General features: G+C 38.6%; 1 protein-coding gene across 4 annotated transcripts in view; it reads right to left on the reverse strand.

Annotated features, from left to right (window-relative positions):
- LOC149846957 (putative glucan 1,3-beta-glucosidase A) overlaps positions 1-18177 on the reverse strand; it is a 44866-nt gene extending 26689 nt beyond the window's left edge. For 2 of the 4 annotated variants that reach the window (XM_089996692.1, XM_089996691.1), the window contains exons 1-4: positions 17839-18177; positions 17606-17725; positions 15677-15877; positions 14482-14640 (exon numbers count right to left, since the gene is read on the reverse strand). In XM_089996692.1, coding sequence (XP_089852818.1) covers positions 14482-14640; positions 15677-15877; positions 17606-17725; positions 17839-18036 — 678 coding nt within the window. In that variant the 5' untranslated portion in view covers positions 18037-18177. Of the gene's footprint in view, positions 1-12130; positions 12402-12931; positions 13285-13427; positions 13584-13687; positions 13858-14481; positions 14641-15676; positions 15878-17605; positions 17726-17838 lie in introns of those variants that run through there. The other 2 variants (XM_089996694.1, XM_089996693.1) reach the window with 2 other exon arrangements.
- Positions 18178-18967: the final 790 nt, after the last annotated feature.

An 18967-nucleotide genomic window follows, 5' to 3' on the forward strand; every position in this document is an offset into this window, starting at 1 on the left:
TGTGTTAGTGCTTAAACCAACACTTGGATTCGAGTCTTGATAATTTCGTTTACTGTTGCTTGGCATTTTTGATTGCTTGGAGGCGATTTCCTCAGTTAGTGCTACAACTGACTAGATTGATTCTAGCCGGCTGAAGCATTTTTATTTTAAGTGCTTAAATCAGTTGATGTATATAAATAGCTGTGTTTTTGCAGATTTAAATATTGATTTTCATGTTGTGAGTGTGTTTTTGTTGCTGAAATACATTTCGTTTTGTTAGGAACTCGCAAATACCCGATTTTCATGTTTCATGCTTTGTGTAATTAGAATATGTCTGCGTACTTTCTGTGTTATCAGTATTTCGGTAGGTTCTTTAATTGTTTCTTAGTGAGTTAAATATGTTGTGTTAGTATAGTACATTGTTGCATTAGTTTGAACCATAATTTTGCATTGCTTCTATGTATTTTCGCAATAGCCGCCTTAGGGGTCGTGAGCCAAATAGATCAACGTAGTCATTTAGTTGTTGTAGCTATAGATTTGGTTATGTTTAATTTCTGTGGAGCAGCTGTAGTTAGTGGTAATTGTAATTTTGACTAGAAGAGCATGATAAGGCCCAAATCCAGTAGGAATTTGTCCCACCCGATTTGAGCGTTTTGAGAAGGATAGTTGACGTTACTAATTATTGCTTATATTCTGTTTTAGCAATAGGTTTTATTGTTTCTAGTTTAGTTCCCGAGTGAATTCAATATTAGGTTGCTTATTTGTTTCATTTCGTTCATAGGGTAGTACGATGTAAAAATTAACATTGTTTTAGAAGTAGTTTCATTTGAGGCGATTTTAGGTTTCACTTAATCATAGATATTCGATTGTTGGGTTGTAGCTTGATATTGATTGGTCTGTTAAAATGTGAATCATATTAGTAATAGATTAGATTGGGAGTATACATTAGTTCTCACATTAGCCAAATTATGTAGTAGCTTCGAGTAGAAGTGTTTTTATGTTAAAATTGATGTTAGTCATGTGTAGTTGCGTAGTCTTCTTAATTTTCTATTAGATTTGTATTTCTAGCATATGTTTAGGTTCTATTTAGTTAGTTAGATTAAGTCAATTAATTTAGACAACTTAGATTAGGGAATGTTAGTGTTTTTAGAAGTTATTTGGTTCAAACCCCTCAAATCGACTAGAATCACTCTAGTCGTTTGAGGGTATTTAAAAAAAAAAAACTAGCATAGTTTTTACTCTGTTTTTAATTTTAATTAGTTAGTAGTTAGGCTGCTAAATAGCATAGTTATGTTAGATTAGGGTTTATTTGCATTTTAGACTTTCATCTTAACGGTTCTTGGCTGCTACATCAAAACCGGCTAGAACCGTGTGTCTAGCCGGGTTTGTCGACTTGCGAGCATAGGATTCACTGTTGAGATTAATAACTTCTGTAGGATAATAGTCTACTTAGGTTTAGAATTAGTAAGTATATGTTTTAGTTCGATAATTAGTGTTTTATGATTTATTTTTGTATAGTTTTGCCCTTAGCGTTATTTAATTTTCTAGATAGGCTTATCGCGTAATTCTTGCTAAATTTGTGATGCCTATATCCGGAGTTTCTGGAGTGATTTTTGGGATCTGACAGCTCCGTTGAATTCCTGATTCTGTCAAAAAATCAACACATTACAAATCATTCCAATCGGACTCCGTTTAGGCCATCTACGATTCATTTTTCGATCGCCTATCAGAAATTAGGGTTTCGCGTAGCATGGGGGTAAAATTGTTATTTTTCATTTTACATAGTTTTTCTAATTTCAATTTTTAGTGTTTTATTAGGTTTCTAATATTAGTTCAGAGTTAATTGTAGTGTTAGGACAATTAGTTTAGGAAATTAGCTCTGGTAATTGCTGGCTTTACGTAAGCATTAGGTTAACGATTAAATTTAGAATTAATCTAGAAATAGTCATTTTGATTTCTTTAAATAGTTTTTCTAACTTTGTTTTCATAATGTGCAAGTGATATTAAGTTGCAGTAAGAGCATCTCGTCCTAGTGGTCGATTGTTGTATCAAGTGAAATGATGAAAATGCCCTTGCATTTGTGGGCTTAAGTTGTTGCATGACTTCTTTTCATTCTTGTTCAATTTACTTTTCATTGTAATATTTTCTGTAATTGAATAAGTCCAATATCAATAAAGTGCAAATTTTAGTTTTAATTTGAGTATATCCTGTTCCCTGTGGATCGATCTGACTCACCACCTACGTGAGAAATCAATATTATTACTTGGTTGGAATTTTTTAAACGCTTTCAACGATAAAAAATGTTTTAAAAATACCATTGCTAAAAGTATGACCAAGCTTTTGGCGCCGTTGTCGAGGAACCACGATTATACTCTTTTAATTCTAATTTTGTGATTTGTTGATATTTGCTTAGTTAGTTAATTTCATTTTATTTTCTAGTTAATATGATTAGTAAGTAAATATAGGATTAACGTAGTAAGTTCATATAGGATTCACATTTGGTTTCTCTAGGATTCACAATGTTTCATCCTTTTGGAGCTATTAGACAGGTGAGTTCTAGACAACTTAGCGAGAATTCCTATCTCTGTACTTGAGCATACTTAGTGCAGATTTAATTTTGTATTTGAATTTTCTTTAAGCATGTTTAGCATAGTTTAATTGCATTTAGTTTTAATTCTTGTTTTTGTTCATTGTTTATTGTTTCTGTTTTTCTTTTTATTTATGTAGTTAGGACACTAGATAGTTTAGGTTAGGTTGCACTCATCTGGACTTAGTTCCAGTGTATACAAGGGTGCAGGAATTTGGGTGTCCCACTCCAACCTTTTGTTGAGGATCCAGATAGAATTATATGTTCTTCTCATAACTGATTCAAAATGGGGGACTTAGAACCCAAAGCTCCTACACGCTCTCTGAGGGAGTACTTTCTACCCACGGAGTACACTCAGGCGTCCTGTATTCGGAGACCCAATGTAGGGGCGCCTCACTACGAGATTAAGGCTAGCGTGATTCAGATGCTCTTATCTTTCTATGGCGTTTGTAAAGCTCCAAAATTTCAACTTGTGATTTTGAAAACATTATCGAAAAACCTTTCAAAGATTTAAAGTTTTTACTTTTAAAAACGACAGCGGAAGACATTTAGAAAGGAGCACAAGTCAACAATCCTGGGTACGTTAGCTGAAAAACTACCATTCACATAAACAACTACTAAAAAGGAATTGTTGAAATAATGCAATAGATTATTAATAAAATCTGTAGTTTATTATAAAATGAGCAATTTTTAAAAGTTCCATAATCTAAAGAAAAACTCTAAAACTCAGAGCCAAGACGCCAGCAGAAAGAAGAGAAATCTTGAGCCATATTGCACCACGCCATCGGCCGCCTGTGAAGTCTTACTCCTCACCTGCCCATGAAATGGGTCAGTTTCATAACAAACCAGTAGGTGCACGAATAGATAAGTAGAATAAAATAAAGCAGGACATTCATGAGATAAACAATTATTATATTAAAACAACCAATGCAATTGTAATCTATGCTAACAAGTGTAATATGTGCAAAGAGCTATTATTTGAAACATTTCAAGCAGTGTAAGTCTCAATCATCTACAACTATTCAAAAAGATATTATTTAAGTTCTGATATTAACTGGTCTGTGGGTACGCACGGACGCGAAACGTAGAAACAACCGAGATCGATCCGAGGGTTTATTGTGTAAGGTGTTTTCATTAACCCGAATGGCTGACTGAGTCCGCTCCTAAGGGGACGGTCAGTGACCAAGAAAGAAAATCCCCAAAGGCATTCGTGGCCCATGGATGCATCCCACTTCTGTAGAAGTACCTGGGAGTTACCATCTAGGATAATTTATGGCAGTCTCAATTCCCCTAACTCCGATGACTGGGGAAGCCGAGTCTTTTGCCAGTGGGGTGGTTGTTAACAACTTGTCCATCGGAGTTTTTGTACCAGCCATCCTCTCCCTTGATGAACCGTGAAGGTTGAATGGGTACGACGGGGGTTTCTTAACCGCCACCCCATTCTACATGCTCTGGTCTATTAGACCCACTCGAGCATCTTGCCTGTGAAGGCGAGTTGTCACCATTTATGTGATCTCAGCATTGTGCTAAATGCACGCATTGAGGTTGCTACAACCTCATCATCCAGACATCGTAACACACTTGGGACATACTTGTTCAAAAGTACGATCATACCTTCCTAGAGGTACGACTACGATGAGAGGGTAACTAATAATGTTTTATGATTCTTTTGGTTCATACATGACATGTATTGCTCTTTGAGCAATTGGCCAGTGGAGGCCGACATTATCTCATTGATATCTATAAGGTGTTGATTGCCCACTTCAGGGTACTTCATTACCTTCTGTAAAATTTATACCGTACCTGTCTTAAGGTTCGGTTACAATAACAATTTTGTGGGTTTCTCGATGGATGACCCAATACAATATTTCATAAAAATCAGTAATATACTTGGCATGCTCAATTAATAAGAAACAGGACGTCTCATAAAAGTCCTGGGATTGCTGTGGATTCAATCATTTCTTCTGAGTAACCGACTCGGAATACACTTAGTTGCATCTAGCAACGCATAACTAGCTTGCAAGCTTTATAAGCAAACATTCATTCTCGAGGAGTCAACCTTGCACGAGAAAACACCTTCTCTCAAGCTTTTAGTGTTTGTACTCCTTTTCACACCCTTTCCAAACGGATAAAATGTGGTACGTACACCTGCACACCCTACAAGGTTTGCCTGAGGGCGGCTACAAGTTTCATCATGAAATAACAACACGACATATATAAAAAAGTCACAATAGTGAGCAAGTACATAGACACAATCATAGGCATTTCTGTAAAAATGAGTCCACCCGTATTGCATACATTAAGCATGAAATTCTAGAGGAATAAGAACGAGGAAAACACTGACCAGACAATCATAAGTTAAATACTTATTCAAATAAGCAAGTATGTAAAACAACTATTGTATCTCAGAAGTCTTATATTTTATTTTATTCATCCAAAATCCTCGTTGGACTTTCCCCTACCTCGGGATGTTGTGCAGCTGCGTGCGTCTACGGGTGTAGATGATACGAGGCTCAGGCCGTAGATCTAGAGCGGAGTTCGATGCAAAGTCTGCAAAAGTGTGAGTATTCAACGCTACATTATTTATCATGCGGAGAAACAGGAAGTCAGGCAGGGCATCCCCCTTAGCTTGTCTTTCGAAAAAAAGAGAGGCAGTAGGGGTGTGCCCCTGTTTGACAAAATCAGAAAAGCGACAAGGGGCGAGCCCCTGCCTGTCGACAACAGCGGAGCGATAGGGGATGAGCCCCTATTGAAAACAGCGAGGCAGCAGTGGGCCAGCCCCTGCCGACAGCAACGAAGCGGCAGGGGCTGAGCCCCTGCTGACAGCCACGAGACGGCAGGGGGCCAGCCCCTACCGACAGCATCGAAGCGGCAGGGGCTGAGCCTCTGCCGACAACCACGAGACGACAGCCCCTGCCGACAGTCACGAGACAGCAGAGGGCCAACCCCCCCTGCCGACAACAACAAGGTGGCAGAGGCCAGCCCCTGCCAACAGCCGAGAGGCGACAGGGTGGGTGGGGAGGGGGGGGGGTCAGTGGATACACACTATTTTATTCTATTTATCTTGTTTCAGTAGCTAAAACTCATAAATTAGGCATTCCAATTTTTTTTTTAGCATATATGAATGTTTTTGACATAATTTGACATGTTAGAAATTTTTAGAAGCCCCATGAGGATTTTTTTTTGAACAAAGCTAAAAAGGGTGAGTATTTATGTAAAGCTCAAAGGAAGGACTGTATTTGAATGTGAAAAAATAATTTTGAATCACAAACTATAAGTATGCACAGTTCGAAATAAGCTACGAAGTAAGTGAAAAATATAAAGAAAAAGCTTGACCTCAAAAGAAAAGAGTTTGCGTTAGGTTGTTTGGATAATTTCACAATCCCGAGTAAGATGAGTTCAGACGCAAGTTGAAGCGTTTGAATTTCATTCGAAAAAGAAAGTGAGAACTTCGTGAGCCTTAGAAGCTGAGATCACACACAAGTTGAAGTGTCTGAACCTCATGTCGAAGGGGTAAATGAAGGAAGTCACTTTTGGGTCTAGTTAATGTCTTTAACATACAAATAGTGGTATAAGAAGGCATTAACATTGCACAAGGCACAAAACAGACCACACACAAGCTATAGAATGAAAATAAAAGAAAGAATATGAAAAATTGGATTTTTTTTTAAATCCAATGAAAATGAGAGCTTAATGTAAAGAAAAATTCATCACTTAGAAGTAGAATGAAAGACTGTGCAGAAAAAGATACAAATGATGAAAAATGAACAATAACATGACAATACACGATTTTCAGAGAAACAATCATAGATAAATGCCATTATTAGAAGAGTGAAAGGAAAATTTTTATCGTGGAGGCATAGAATCTCTAATTGTGTTCTGAGAGTGAAAATTACATGCAATGTTTGCTAAAATTGATTTCTTAAATTGCCTAGCATTCTAGAAGAAAAAATTGAATGGCTGCATGATTTCTGATGTTTGTGGGTAGCATCTCTGCAAACCCTCACGAGACCTTGCTCGTCCACTAAGGTAACTCATGGGTTCAACAAGGGCTTGTTGCATAAGCTAAATGCGACCGTGATTCCTACGAAAGTGAGTTAGTTAGTTTAATAAAAGTTTATATTTTATTCGGGTAGTCCATATCTTCATTGCAAGGGTAGTGTATATTGCTAAGGACTAGCAATTATTCTAGCATGGGGGTATTTGATAATGCATGATTTACTGATAGATATAACATATTATTATTGCATAAAGGCATCATTTATAGGTTTTGAACCCTCACTTAGATGCATTTAGATGTTATTGAGCTACAATTCAAATTTCGTTTGAATCAGACTTAAAACAAGAGAGATATCACATTTTAGTGTAGCGTCTCAGACCTCAGGGCGAAGCAGGTCAAATCGAATCCAAATGACCCATTTGAGCCATGGATCAATGCAAAACATACCCAATCCAACCCACATCAGCCCCATTCATGAATTTGGAAAACAATTGCTAAAACCCCCCTCATAAAAGGCACCCAATAAATAATTTGATTTTAATCTTTTTTTTTTTGGATAAAAGCCAAAAAAATGGCTTTCTTCTATAAAAACTTCCCAAAACCCTAATGGTCACATCTTTTGCTCTTGGAAGTGCGCCCTCCAGCCCCAACTCTTGATCCATAATCTTCTCCCTCAGCCACAAGCCGCCCCACCTTCTTCTCATTGGGTCGCTTGGCTTTGCCAAGCTCCCATGGCCGTCGTCTTCTTCATCCTCCATTCCACTTCTTCTTCATGCGTACCTTCTCTTCTCCTCCTTGCTAAAACTAACCTCCCTTGATGTGTTTTGCAGGTTATAGCTGCTTGGTGGTGAACCAGCTGAGGTAGGGGTGCCGTCTGCCCCTCCACAACCAGCTGACTCTACCTCCATGCGGCCTTCTGCACCATCCGCGCTGTCGGACCTTCACGCCACCATCAGAGCACCACCCACCACTGTTTCCAGCATCTTGTTGCAAAGGCGAAATGGACAACACCATTGAGGGTATAGACGCATAACCTGGGCAAAATTTCACCTCTTCTTCGATCCCTTCACTCCTCGGACTGCCGGAATAGGCCACCGGTAAGCTCTTTCCTCATCCCCCTCTTTTAGTGTAAAACTCAACATGCGTGTGACTTGTTTGTTGTTTTATGCATGTTTTCCATTTTCTGTCAGTCTTAGATTAATGTGTTAGTGCTTAAACCAACACTTGGATTCGAGTCTAGATAATTTCGTTTACTGTTGCTTGGCATTTTTGATTGCTTGGAGGCGATTTCCCCTGTTAGTGCTATAACTGACTAGATTGATTCTAGCCGGCTGAAGCATTTTTATTTTAAGTGCTTAAATCAGTTGATGTATATAAATAGTTGTGTTTTTTCAGATTTAAATATTGATTTTCATGTTGTGAGTATGTTTTTGTTGCTGAAATACATTTCGTTTTGTTAGGAACTCGCAAATACCCGATTTTCATGTTTCGTGCTTTGTGTAATTAGAATATGTCGGCGTACTTTCTGTGTTATCAGTATTTCAGTAGGTTCTTTAATTGTTTCTTAGTGAGTTAAATATGTTGTGTTAGTATAGTTCATTGTTGCATTAGTTTGAACCATAATTTAGCATTGCTTCTATGTATTTTCGCAATAGCCGCCTTAGGGGTCTTGAGCCAAATAGATCAACGTAGTCATTTAGTTGCTGTAGCTGTAGATTTGGTTATGTTTAATTTCTGTGGAGCAGCTGTAGTTAGTGGTAATTGTAATTTCGACTAGAAGAGCATGATAAGGCCCAAATTCGGTAGGAATTTGTCCCACACGATTTGAGCGTTTTGAGAAGGATAGTTGAGGTTACTAATTATTGCTTATATTTTGTTTTAGCAATAGGTTTTATTGTTTGTAGTTTAGTTCCTGAGTGAATTCAATATTAGGTTGCTTATTTGTTGCTTTTCGTTCATAGGCTAGTACGATGTAAAAATTAGCATTGTTTTAGAAGTAGTTTCATTTGAGGCGGTTTTAGGTTTCACTTAATCATAGATATTTGATTGTTGGGTTAGCTTGATATTGATTGGTCTGTGAAAATGTGAATCATATTAGTAATAGATTAGATTGAGAGTATACATTAGTTCTCACATTAGCCAAATTATGTAGTAGCTTCAAGTAGAAGTGTTTTTATGTTAAAATTGATATTAGTCTTGTGTAGTTGCATAGTCTTCTTAATTTTCTATTAGATTTGTATTTCTAGCATATGTTTAGGTTCTATTTAGTTGGTTACATTAGGTCAATTAATTTAGACAACTTGGATTAGGGAATGTTAGTGTTTTTAGAAGTTATTTGGTTCAAACCCCTCAAATCGACTAGAATCACTCTAGTCGTTTGAGGGTATTTAAAAAAAAAACTAGCATAGTTTTCACTCTGTTTTTAATTTTAATTAGTTAGTAGTTAGGCTGCTAAATAGCATAGTTATGTTAGATTAGGGTTTATTTGCATTTTAGACTTTCATCTTAACGGTTCTTGGCTGCTACATCAAAACCGGCTAGAACCGTGTGTCTAGCCGGGTTTGTCGACTTGCGAGCATAGGATTCATTGTTGAGATTAATAACTTCTGTAGGATAATAGTCTACTTAGGTTTAGAATTAGTAAGTATATGTTTTAGTTCGATACACTACAAGAAAAATATGGATTGGCGACAGATTAACGATGGATAGCATCCATCGCATAATCCTAGTCGCTAATTAGCGATTGAACTTATCCATCGCTACGTCCGTTGCTAATTTGCGGTAGATTAGCGACATACATGATCCATCGCGAGTATGTCGTTATTTTAAATTTGCGATGGATATTATCCGTCGCGCGTCCGTCGCTAAATTTAAATAAAAAAATAAAAAAAAAATTGCTCCCTGTCGAGCGGTATTCTGGCAGCAATAGGCTAGACTTGTACCGCACCACACATGCATTGCACCCGAGCGACCGAGGCCGCCACTGCAGTGTCTTTTGCACAGAACCAGCATGCTCTCTGCCGTGCTCTCCGGCAGAGGCAGCAATCAGCGAGGTGATCATCCAGACGACGCGCAACTTCAGTCTGTCGTTCATGTAAAATGACTCCGCGATGCCTCCTTGGTTCTCAGGGCCGCAATTGGGGTCGCTCTCGGCTTCAATGGCAGAATCGATGGGTAGATTGTAGCCAACAGCGGGCCACCAGTGGAAGGAGGCGGCAACGAGGATGACACAACTCTCGAGTGAGCTCCCGAACTCGGCCTGCCACTTGTGGAGGGCGCCACCGTCGATGCCGAGCTTGCTGTCAAGGAGCTCGATGCAGAGCCGACGGAGCTCCTTGAAGGAGTAGAGGACCTCGCAGAGGGAGTGGTGGGAGACGATTTAAATCAAAAAACTTTGAATGGGGAGAGAGGGAAAATTTTGCGCTTCAGATGGAACGGTTTAAATAAAAAATTAGCGAGGGATTAGCGAGGAAATTTTTTCGTCGTTAATCTGTCGCTAATTAGCTACGAAATAATTCCCTCACTAATCCGTCACATATTTGCGATAGAAAAAAACTGTCGCAAATGTCCGTCGCTAATCCACATTTTTCTTGTATTGATAATTAGTGTTTTAGGATTTATTTTTGTGTAGTTTTTCCCTTAGCATTATTTTAATTTTCTAGATAGGCTTATCACATAATTCTCGCTGAATTTGTGATGCCTATATCCAGAGTTCTTAGAGTAATTTTCGGGATCCGACGGCTCCGCTGAATTCCTAATTCTGTTAGAAAATCAATGCAATAGAAATTACTCCAATTGAACTCTGTTTAGGCCATCTATGATTCATTTTCTAATTGCCTATCAGAAATTAGGGGGTTTCGCGTAGCATGGGGGCAAAATAGTTATTTTCTATTTTACGTAGTTTTTCTAATTTTGATTTTTAGTGTTTTATTAGGTTTCTAATATTAGTCCAGAGTTAATTGTAGTGTTAGGATAATTAGTTTAGGAAATTAGCTTTGGTAATTTCTCGCTTTACGTAAGCATTAGGTTAACGATTAAATTTAGAATTAAACTAGAAATAGTAATTTTGATTTCTTTAAATAGTTTTTACTAACTTTGTTTTCATACTATGCAGGTGATATTAAGTTGCAGTAAGAGCATCTCGTCCCAGTGGTCGATTGTTGTATCAAGTGAAATGATGAAAATGCCCTTGCATTTATGGGCTTAAGTCACTGCGTGACTTCTTTTCGTTCTTGTTCAATTTATTTTTCATTGTAATATTTTCTGTAATTGAACAAGTCCAATATCAATAAAGTGCAAATTTTAGTTTTAATTTGAGTATATCTTGTTACCTGTGGATCGATCTGACTCATCACTTACGTGAAAAATCAGTATTATTAATTGGTTGATGATTTTCTAAACGCTTTCAACGATAAAATAATGTTTTAAAAATACCATTGCTAAAAGTACGACCATAGCCAACAAAAAGATGAGCATGTTCTTTATTGCATTAGCTGCTTTGTATACAAGCAAGACAAGTGCCACATCCTGTATGGGTGTTTTAACTGCCTTAGCTTTGTAAAAACCCCATTTTACTTGATCCTTTCTCCAAGAAGGAGACTCTATTGGCAATAATTAACAAACATTGGTAAGTCACTAAGATAGATTAATACCAGCAGGCACCCACAATTAATGGTCACCGTATAGATTTTCCATAGTAGTGAATTACAACACAAACATGCTGACACATATGGAACCGTTATCGACAGTTAGAAGCACCGTTAAAGATTGTTATTTTCGATGAGAGTATTTTTTTTATAACAGAGAGAAAGCAGGATTATGGTTTGGACATCCGGTTACAGGCCAAGAGATGTCACATTGACCATGGTCTTGTTCATGTGTTTCTGGTGTAAAGCTCCAGGAATACTCCCTCCTTCCCATCGGAGATGGTTTCCCATTAGCTTCAACCTTGAAGCAGAAGACACACACCATAAGTATTGAGCTCATGAAGTCCTTCAAGTTGAATGCCTTAAGCCAACTCACTTAGCTAGGTATAGGTGATTGAGCCCTTGTGAGCATGTTTCTTTACTTAGGGCAATGCCTTCCAATAAAGATTTTTAGCCGGCCAACACTTGTAGTAACTATATATTGGCATTGTTTGTAGCAGGGAGTACTAATCAGGGTCACCGAAAATGCTCCTGGAGGATGGGAAATGCATTTTTAAAATAGGAAACAATGCATGCCCAAAATGTGTGGGAAACACAAAAAAATTTATGGAAAATACGTTTCCCATAGTTGGGAACACATTTTTATGCGTTTCCGACATGTTTCCCACGCATTTTCCAGGTGTTCCCATTTTTCTGGGATACATGTTTCTCATGTTTGGTTAGTTTTTTTTCTTATTATTAAATATTTCCTATTCATTTCCCAGTTGTTTCCCAATTTGTTTCCAGGTTCATTAATTTCTCAATTCATTTCTTGTTTCCTGTTCCACATGCTCCTGAAAAACCTCATTTCCCGTTTCTGTTTCCCAAGACATTTCCTGTTTCCGTTTCCATTTTTGGCAATAAAAGGAAAAAAAAAACTTTTGCCACCATCGAAAGCACTTGGGGTTTTTATTTACTTAGATTAGATCGCAGCTATTGTACTGGACCCCACCAAATGCAAGGTACAACTAAAGTGTAATGTAGCCGTTTTCTATCATCCACCGGAGGCTCCAGTGTTGGTTCACGTTCTTGAATGTCCAGTAAGCCCATCCAAATGAGGCACGCCCAAACACTTGTAGCTGCGCCTGTGCAAACCTCTGAAAATCTTCCTTCGATGCTTGCTGCACGTTCCACTCAGCAACCCATTCACCTTCGGTTTTCCATATGACACAAAAAACAAAAAAAAGCAAATCAACTTCACCATAAAAGTACCATATTTAGGTGTTTATGTGGAGCGTGATTTGACAACGCACAGTTTTTTTGTGATTTGAAATCATCACCATCCATGCCTTCAATATTCACCACCACCACCACCATTGAATATTGTGCAAGAAGTGGGGCCGACCAAAAGCACTGATGTCATCATTTCACAACCCACGGTGGTGATTGAAATCTTGGACGGTGGTGATTTCAAAACACAAATTTTCTTTTGTGTTTTTGTCAAATCACCCGATTATGTGTGCATATGAAACAGATCCAAGCACAACTGACATTCGGGTCTCGGTCAGTTTCGGGGATATATTTTGAAAATCAACTTGGTGGCGTCCAAAATGGTTCAGGTTTGATACGAGTTAAGATGCAAAACGGGTTCAGATTTCGAGTTAATTGGGTGGGGTACATATTACATGAAACGGCATAGGTCGAGCATAAAATCTGGTCAGGTATAAGTTCGATACGTACCCACAAAAATAAGAGGGCCATTAGCTGTGGTTATGGAGTTCAATTCAGCTACTCTATTATTGTAGACGTAATCTATGTTTTGTTGTGCCGTCATGCCATTAAATAAAGGGATGAAAAGGCTGTAGTAATGGACGTCAATGACTGTTCTGGTGAGCCCACTGGCGAGGGAGAAGAGCTCAGTTGGTGATGCTGAGCCCAGCCTGCTGGACATGATGACATAGGCTGTGGAAGAATATTTCCTGACTGCATCATAGCCTGCCTTGTAATACGTAGACAGGACTTCAAGGGAGGCCCCGGAAGTGTGGGGCTCGTTGATGAGCTCCACTGCTGCTAAGACGGGTCGATTCGCGTACCTGCATCGCACAAACAAACATGCTCTTTCCTTAGTTTCAATAGCATATATTTCTGGCATGTTTGAATAGAAATATAATCACATGATCATTCAAGATCATCAAGCCATGTACACAATCTTGGTAATGATGAACAAAGAACATACCTCGATGCAAAAAAGTCTATAACAGTAACGGTCTCGTCGATGCTTTCTTGTGTTTTCCCCCAGTCTAGTGTACCATCTCTTGTTGCACTGTGTTCCTGACCATTTTGAGAGGTACGTGGGGCATGGAGATCAAGTATGACTTTTAGACCATATTTCCTGAATGCATTTGCAACATTTGTGAGCTATATATTCTCTAGAATCAATCTAATATTAAACCATTTTGGAAGCTAAGTGGTTTTGATATATAGTTGTTGCCTTACTCTGCCCATGAGAATGCGTTGTCCAAAACCTGTAGGGAACCCCCAACAAAAGGTGCTGGAGGTGTTGGATCTCGGGCGGTCCACCATCCCACAGGAATCCTCACCGAATTCAACCCATTCTTTGCAATAAACATGAAATCCTCTTCAACTATAAAACTGTTCCAGTGATCCTGCGGGAAGCAATATGATGCACATTTCGACCAATTCTCAGTTGGTTTCAAAGGTCTGTGGGGGCGGAGGCCGGTGGACTACCCGTAGTTTACTTTGTAGGGAAGCAGGCTCAAAATATTGACTGGTGGAAAAGTTTTGATATACTTGTTTTAAGGGAAAATTCTATTTAAGGGCAAACCTTTTGCCTTTAATTTCAAATATGGGCTTCATATTTTTTTAAATTCCATGTATAGGCTTATGTTTTGCCCAAAACAGCCAAACAAGGGCCTGCATTTATTATTGTACTTTAACTCAAGTTAAATTACAAGACAAATTACAACAGTGACCTTCATCATTAAAAGTTAAAAAACTGAGTATTTTTTTTTTGGTTTATGAGGATGAATCAGTACTTTTAAATTTTCAAGGGACAATACAAAAAATTCTCAAGATGGCAGATGTTGACCTAAGGTCCTTATTTGACTGTTTTCAGAAAAAGTTTAAGCTTCATATCTGAAATTTCAGAAAAAAAGTATAGGCAAAAGGTCGGCTCTTAAATGAAAAATTTCCTTGTTAACAATAAAATTCTTATATTGCATTGTTGCCGCACTATCGTGATATTTTAGATCATTTGGCTATAGTTTTACCTGCATGACTTGTGAGGCTTTTTGAGGACCGTAACCATTTGTTACTTGAAACTCCCCTCTGTAACCCCCAAAGACGTTCATGTGAAACACTGCTGGGTTGTTGTCTTCCCAACTTGGCTCACCAGCCAAATCAGCTGTCACCTTGTCCTCTGTTTTTGCCTGTAAGTAATTTTCTATTTGTTAGATGCATAAAACACTGAGCTTAGGACTCCTGCCAAGGCCGCCTATGCTACGTGTTGGTTTGCGCAGAGAGGCAACCCCCATGAAAATCAAACCTTGACTGCCCGTCTAAAAGCCAAGGCCCCACCCTGCTACACCAACCCCCTTGGGGCTCTTCTCTCCCTTTATTTCAGGGATTTAAAAATCTTGGAGTTTAGATCCAGCTTTTAGGTCATCTTGGCATGGGGGTGTGCGCCACATCAACCAGATAGTTGGTCTGAGCTCTGAGGCATTCAAACGTACCCTTAGGGGGGTTTGACAGTGGGGCACGCTCATCCAAGACCAATTTCTCCTGCATGAATGTGTTCTAGACAACAGAGTGGCACTCATTTGTCCCACCTAAGTGGGTTGCAAGGGATTGTTGTATCCCATTTTGGCCAGTCAAAGTTTCTGGTGTTTGATAGGATCCGTGGGGCTCACACCATCCCAACAGTCACAGCGCACTTTTGCGTCCCACCAATCAAACAGGCTCTTAGGGAAAAGTAAAAGAATCCAAAATACCATATGTGGCCGGGGACAAGGTCTCCACCCTCACCCGTCTCAAAATCCAAACCTCCATCCTTGCACGGGGATGGATTTTAACCTCCACCCCCACCTCAATCCCCAGTCCAAATGGTGGCGAGGTGGGGCGGAGCCCCATTTCTCCTCGGTTTAGTGTCATCCCTTAGAAGGATTGGGGATGGGCTGGGGCGGGGATCAAGACCCAAATGGGGTGGGGGTGGGGGAAAGCATAGGTCCATCCCTGCACGGGGATGAATTTTAACCTTTGTCCCCTCCTCTATCCCCGTTCCATGCCCTTCATCCCCGGTCCAAACTGGGCGAGGCAGAGCGGGGGTCTACTTTCCCCCAGTCCACTGCCATCCCTAAACAAGCCCCCAAAACAAAGAAACTGTTCGGCCCAGTAGGAAATCTCAATCACGAGAATTCTCACATCCATATCTCAATTCGCCCTCAGTCCTGTTTGGGAAACCTTTACCTGCAAAAACATCCCATTGGTCGTCGATCTGATATGAACCTTCATTTGGTCAACAGGGTTTCTGATAATTTCAAAAGTCTCCCACTCCTTAGGTTGGACGGCGACTGCTTTGAGGGGGCTGCTTGCTCCTTCGTAATTTAAACCAATAAACTGTCCATTGAAGACTCGAAACTGAAACTGGTTCTCTGTCACCCTCCACAACTGCACCCATAACAGATATACTTTATTATGTGGCCACAAAATCAGTCACCATAAATTGGATTGATGAAGGAAAATTAGAGCATTCAAATCTTTCAATCATGCATACTAAGGCAGGGAGACCCCAACATATTCATTCATTGATCATATTACCTCAATCACAATGGCACACAACATTTTTCTCACAACAGGTGAACGACTCAAGAAACTGTGCTCAACGTCTCTCTCTCTCTCAAAAAAAAAGAAGACTTAAGGGCACTTTTGATGCACTTGACAGGCGTGATTTGGGACTGTGCAACTGCAAATCATGCCCGTCAAAACAAATTAGAGACGCGGCAGACGCATGCTGCATCTCAGGAATGGGTTTTCATCATTCCACCCCCTTGTTACGAAAATAACAGGACGGGGGACAAAAAAAAAAGGGCAGGTACCCTGACCCTCTCGTTCTCCACCCCCTCCTCTCTCTCTCTCTCTCCCCTGTGTGCAGCCACCAGCAAGGTCAGAGGTGAGATATCTCTCTCTCTCTCTTCTTCTTCTTCATTCCTCTTTCTCTCTCTCCTTCTTAGTTCCTCTCACACTCCCCCTTCTGTTCTTTTTCACTCTTCTTCTTGGGTCTTTTTATTTTTATTTTTCTTTGATTAGGGGATTTTTTTTTATTTTATTAGGACCTTGATTTTTTTCTTTGATTTTTCGTTGATCTTCTTTAGTTTTTTAAATAATTAAGGGTTTGCTTAGTTTTTTTAATGATTAGTTTTTTTTTTTATTGTCATTTATTAGTGTTTTTTTCTTTAGTTTATTTATGATTTATTTTCTTGCATTTTAAGGTTTTATGATTTATTTAGGATTTTTGCATTTGTACATGACATTCACCAATATATAAAGTCCAATTAATGAGAAACTCGAGAAGAAACACCATTAATTATCATCGGTTTTAGATTTTAGACCTTTCTTTGGTTAGTATATAAAGTAAAAAAAAATAGAGATTATTGTGGCGGGTTTGGTTGCTTTCAGCATGGTGGGTGACGTAGACCGAAAGAAACGACATCTTCTTCAAGGGCATCAAATTTAGTTTCGAAAGGCTTCGACAATGGGTCATGTCTGATGTGTATCAGGAGGGGGCATAATCACCATCTAAATTGTGACTGTTTTGCTCTTATGTTTCTCTCCCATCCAATATTTTGTTGGATATTGGATGTATTTTGGTAAGGTTGAATGGTGAATGTTCTCTCTCTATCTATCTATATATATATATATATATATATATATATATATATATATATATATATATATATATATATATATATATATATATATAAAAAGAGAGAGAGATGCGCATGGATTCATCTATGAGCACAAAATGCACTCAAGTCTCACCCAAAATTTTTGACATACAAGTGTGTGTTTCACGGTCAAATCAGTAGTCGTTCTTAGCACGTAAGTAGGCTTTTTTCAGCAGCATACAATTTTTTAAATTTGAAGCATTGTTGTTTTGTTGGGAAAACACAAAAGGGCTAACATGCCCAACACATCGATCGATATACAGTTAAATCGCCGGAAAACAGTGTTCGCACCTAATCCGTGCACACCCAACCCTTATGTATATATGTGTGTGAAGATTTTTTCTTTTTTTCTTTTTTAAAGAAACATATATATAAAGTTGACTCAGGAGAGCCAATTGAGTTGACTAGTAGGACTGCTGGATCCCAAGTGGTAAGAAAGGTGGGGGTTTACCTTGAAGGTTTCCCATCCTGAAGGATTGGGTCTGTTGGCGACCATGATCCATCCACCGCCATTCTCTGCACACAGATACTTCCCCAATGCTGTAGATCTCAACTGGACTTGGGTACCATCCTGGTGATCAACACATATATTAATCATTTTTATACAAAAATAATAACTAATTACAACCCCATTGCTTTAAAATGTTTAAGAGAATGGGAGGTGGTGGAATGAATGGCCTTTACCAATAAATCCTTGTTAGGTATTCCATCGAAGAGGGAAGGCTTGATCCATCCTTCTGTCACCAGCCATCCTCCAAGATTGACGGCCTTGAACTTAACATCGGGGGCTTCTGTCGAGTGCAGCACTCGCACACGACACGAGAAATGAAACAGGAGGAGGAGGCCCTTCAGACACCATGTGTTACGACTATAAGCACTCATCTCTCTCTCTTCCTCTGTGATCCCCAAAGTAAGTATGAGGGTGAAGCCAATCTGCACTAGTATTTATAAGCAAATTGTGGGATTTTAACCTCGACCTCTCCGCCGGTGGAAGAAGCAAATTGCTTATGAGACGTGTTGAACAAGGTGATTGCTGGGATTGGCCAGTCCATTAAAGTGGCGATGCATCATTTCACAACGAATGATTGAACACGTGTCTGATGCTTATTCGTTAAGCAAATTGCAAGGTGATTGGATATTGAATATTCTAAAAAAATTCGAGATATTGATTTTCAAGCTTTAAAAAAATCCTACTTATACTTCATAATCTGACGATTCACATGCACATCACATCTGTGTGGTCACATTTAGAAAAAATACAAGAAAACCCATCAAAATCTCAATATACATAAAGATTTTTCATATATATATATATATATATATATATATATATATATATAGAGAGAGAGAGAGAGAGAGAGAGAGTCTGAATCTTTGCCCTCTTTGGCACCAATAAAAATTATTATTGTATTTTCTATTTCATGTCGTTTCACCTCCTTCATTTAATGTTTATTTCTTTCTTCATTAATTGTTTTATATTTTACTCTTCTAGCTTTTTGCTCCCTTTTACCCCTTTCTATGGCCCTACCAAACCCCACCTTTTTCCTTTTTAATGTTTATTTTTATTGGGTCTTCATGTCAACTAATTATAATTTCACAAGTAATCCCTTCGTCTTTTAAAATTCTCTCTCTAATATTTATTTCTCATCCCAAATTTGATCATGTCATTTCATGTAAGGAGTCATGCCAAAATCTAGTGTCTTCGACTTATTTTATAGTTTTTCTAATTTTAACTTTATTTTTTGTCTTCAAAGTTACATCTTTTAGATAAATGAGTTAAAATATAGAATAATCAGGTCAATATGACATCGGA

The sequence above is a fragment of the Nuphar pumila genome, chromosome 2 (assembly GCF_984573655.1).
Source record: "Nuphar pumila chromosome 2, dmNupPumi1.hap1.1, whole genome shotgun sequence".
Lineage (NCBI taxonomy): Eukaryota > Viridiplantae > Streptophyta > Magnoliopsida > Nymphaeales > Nymphaeaceae > Nuphar > Nuphar pumila.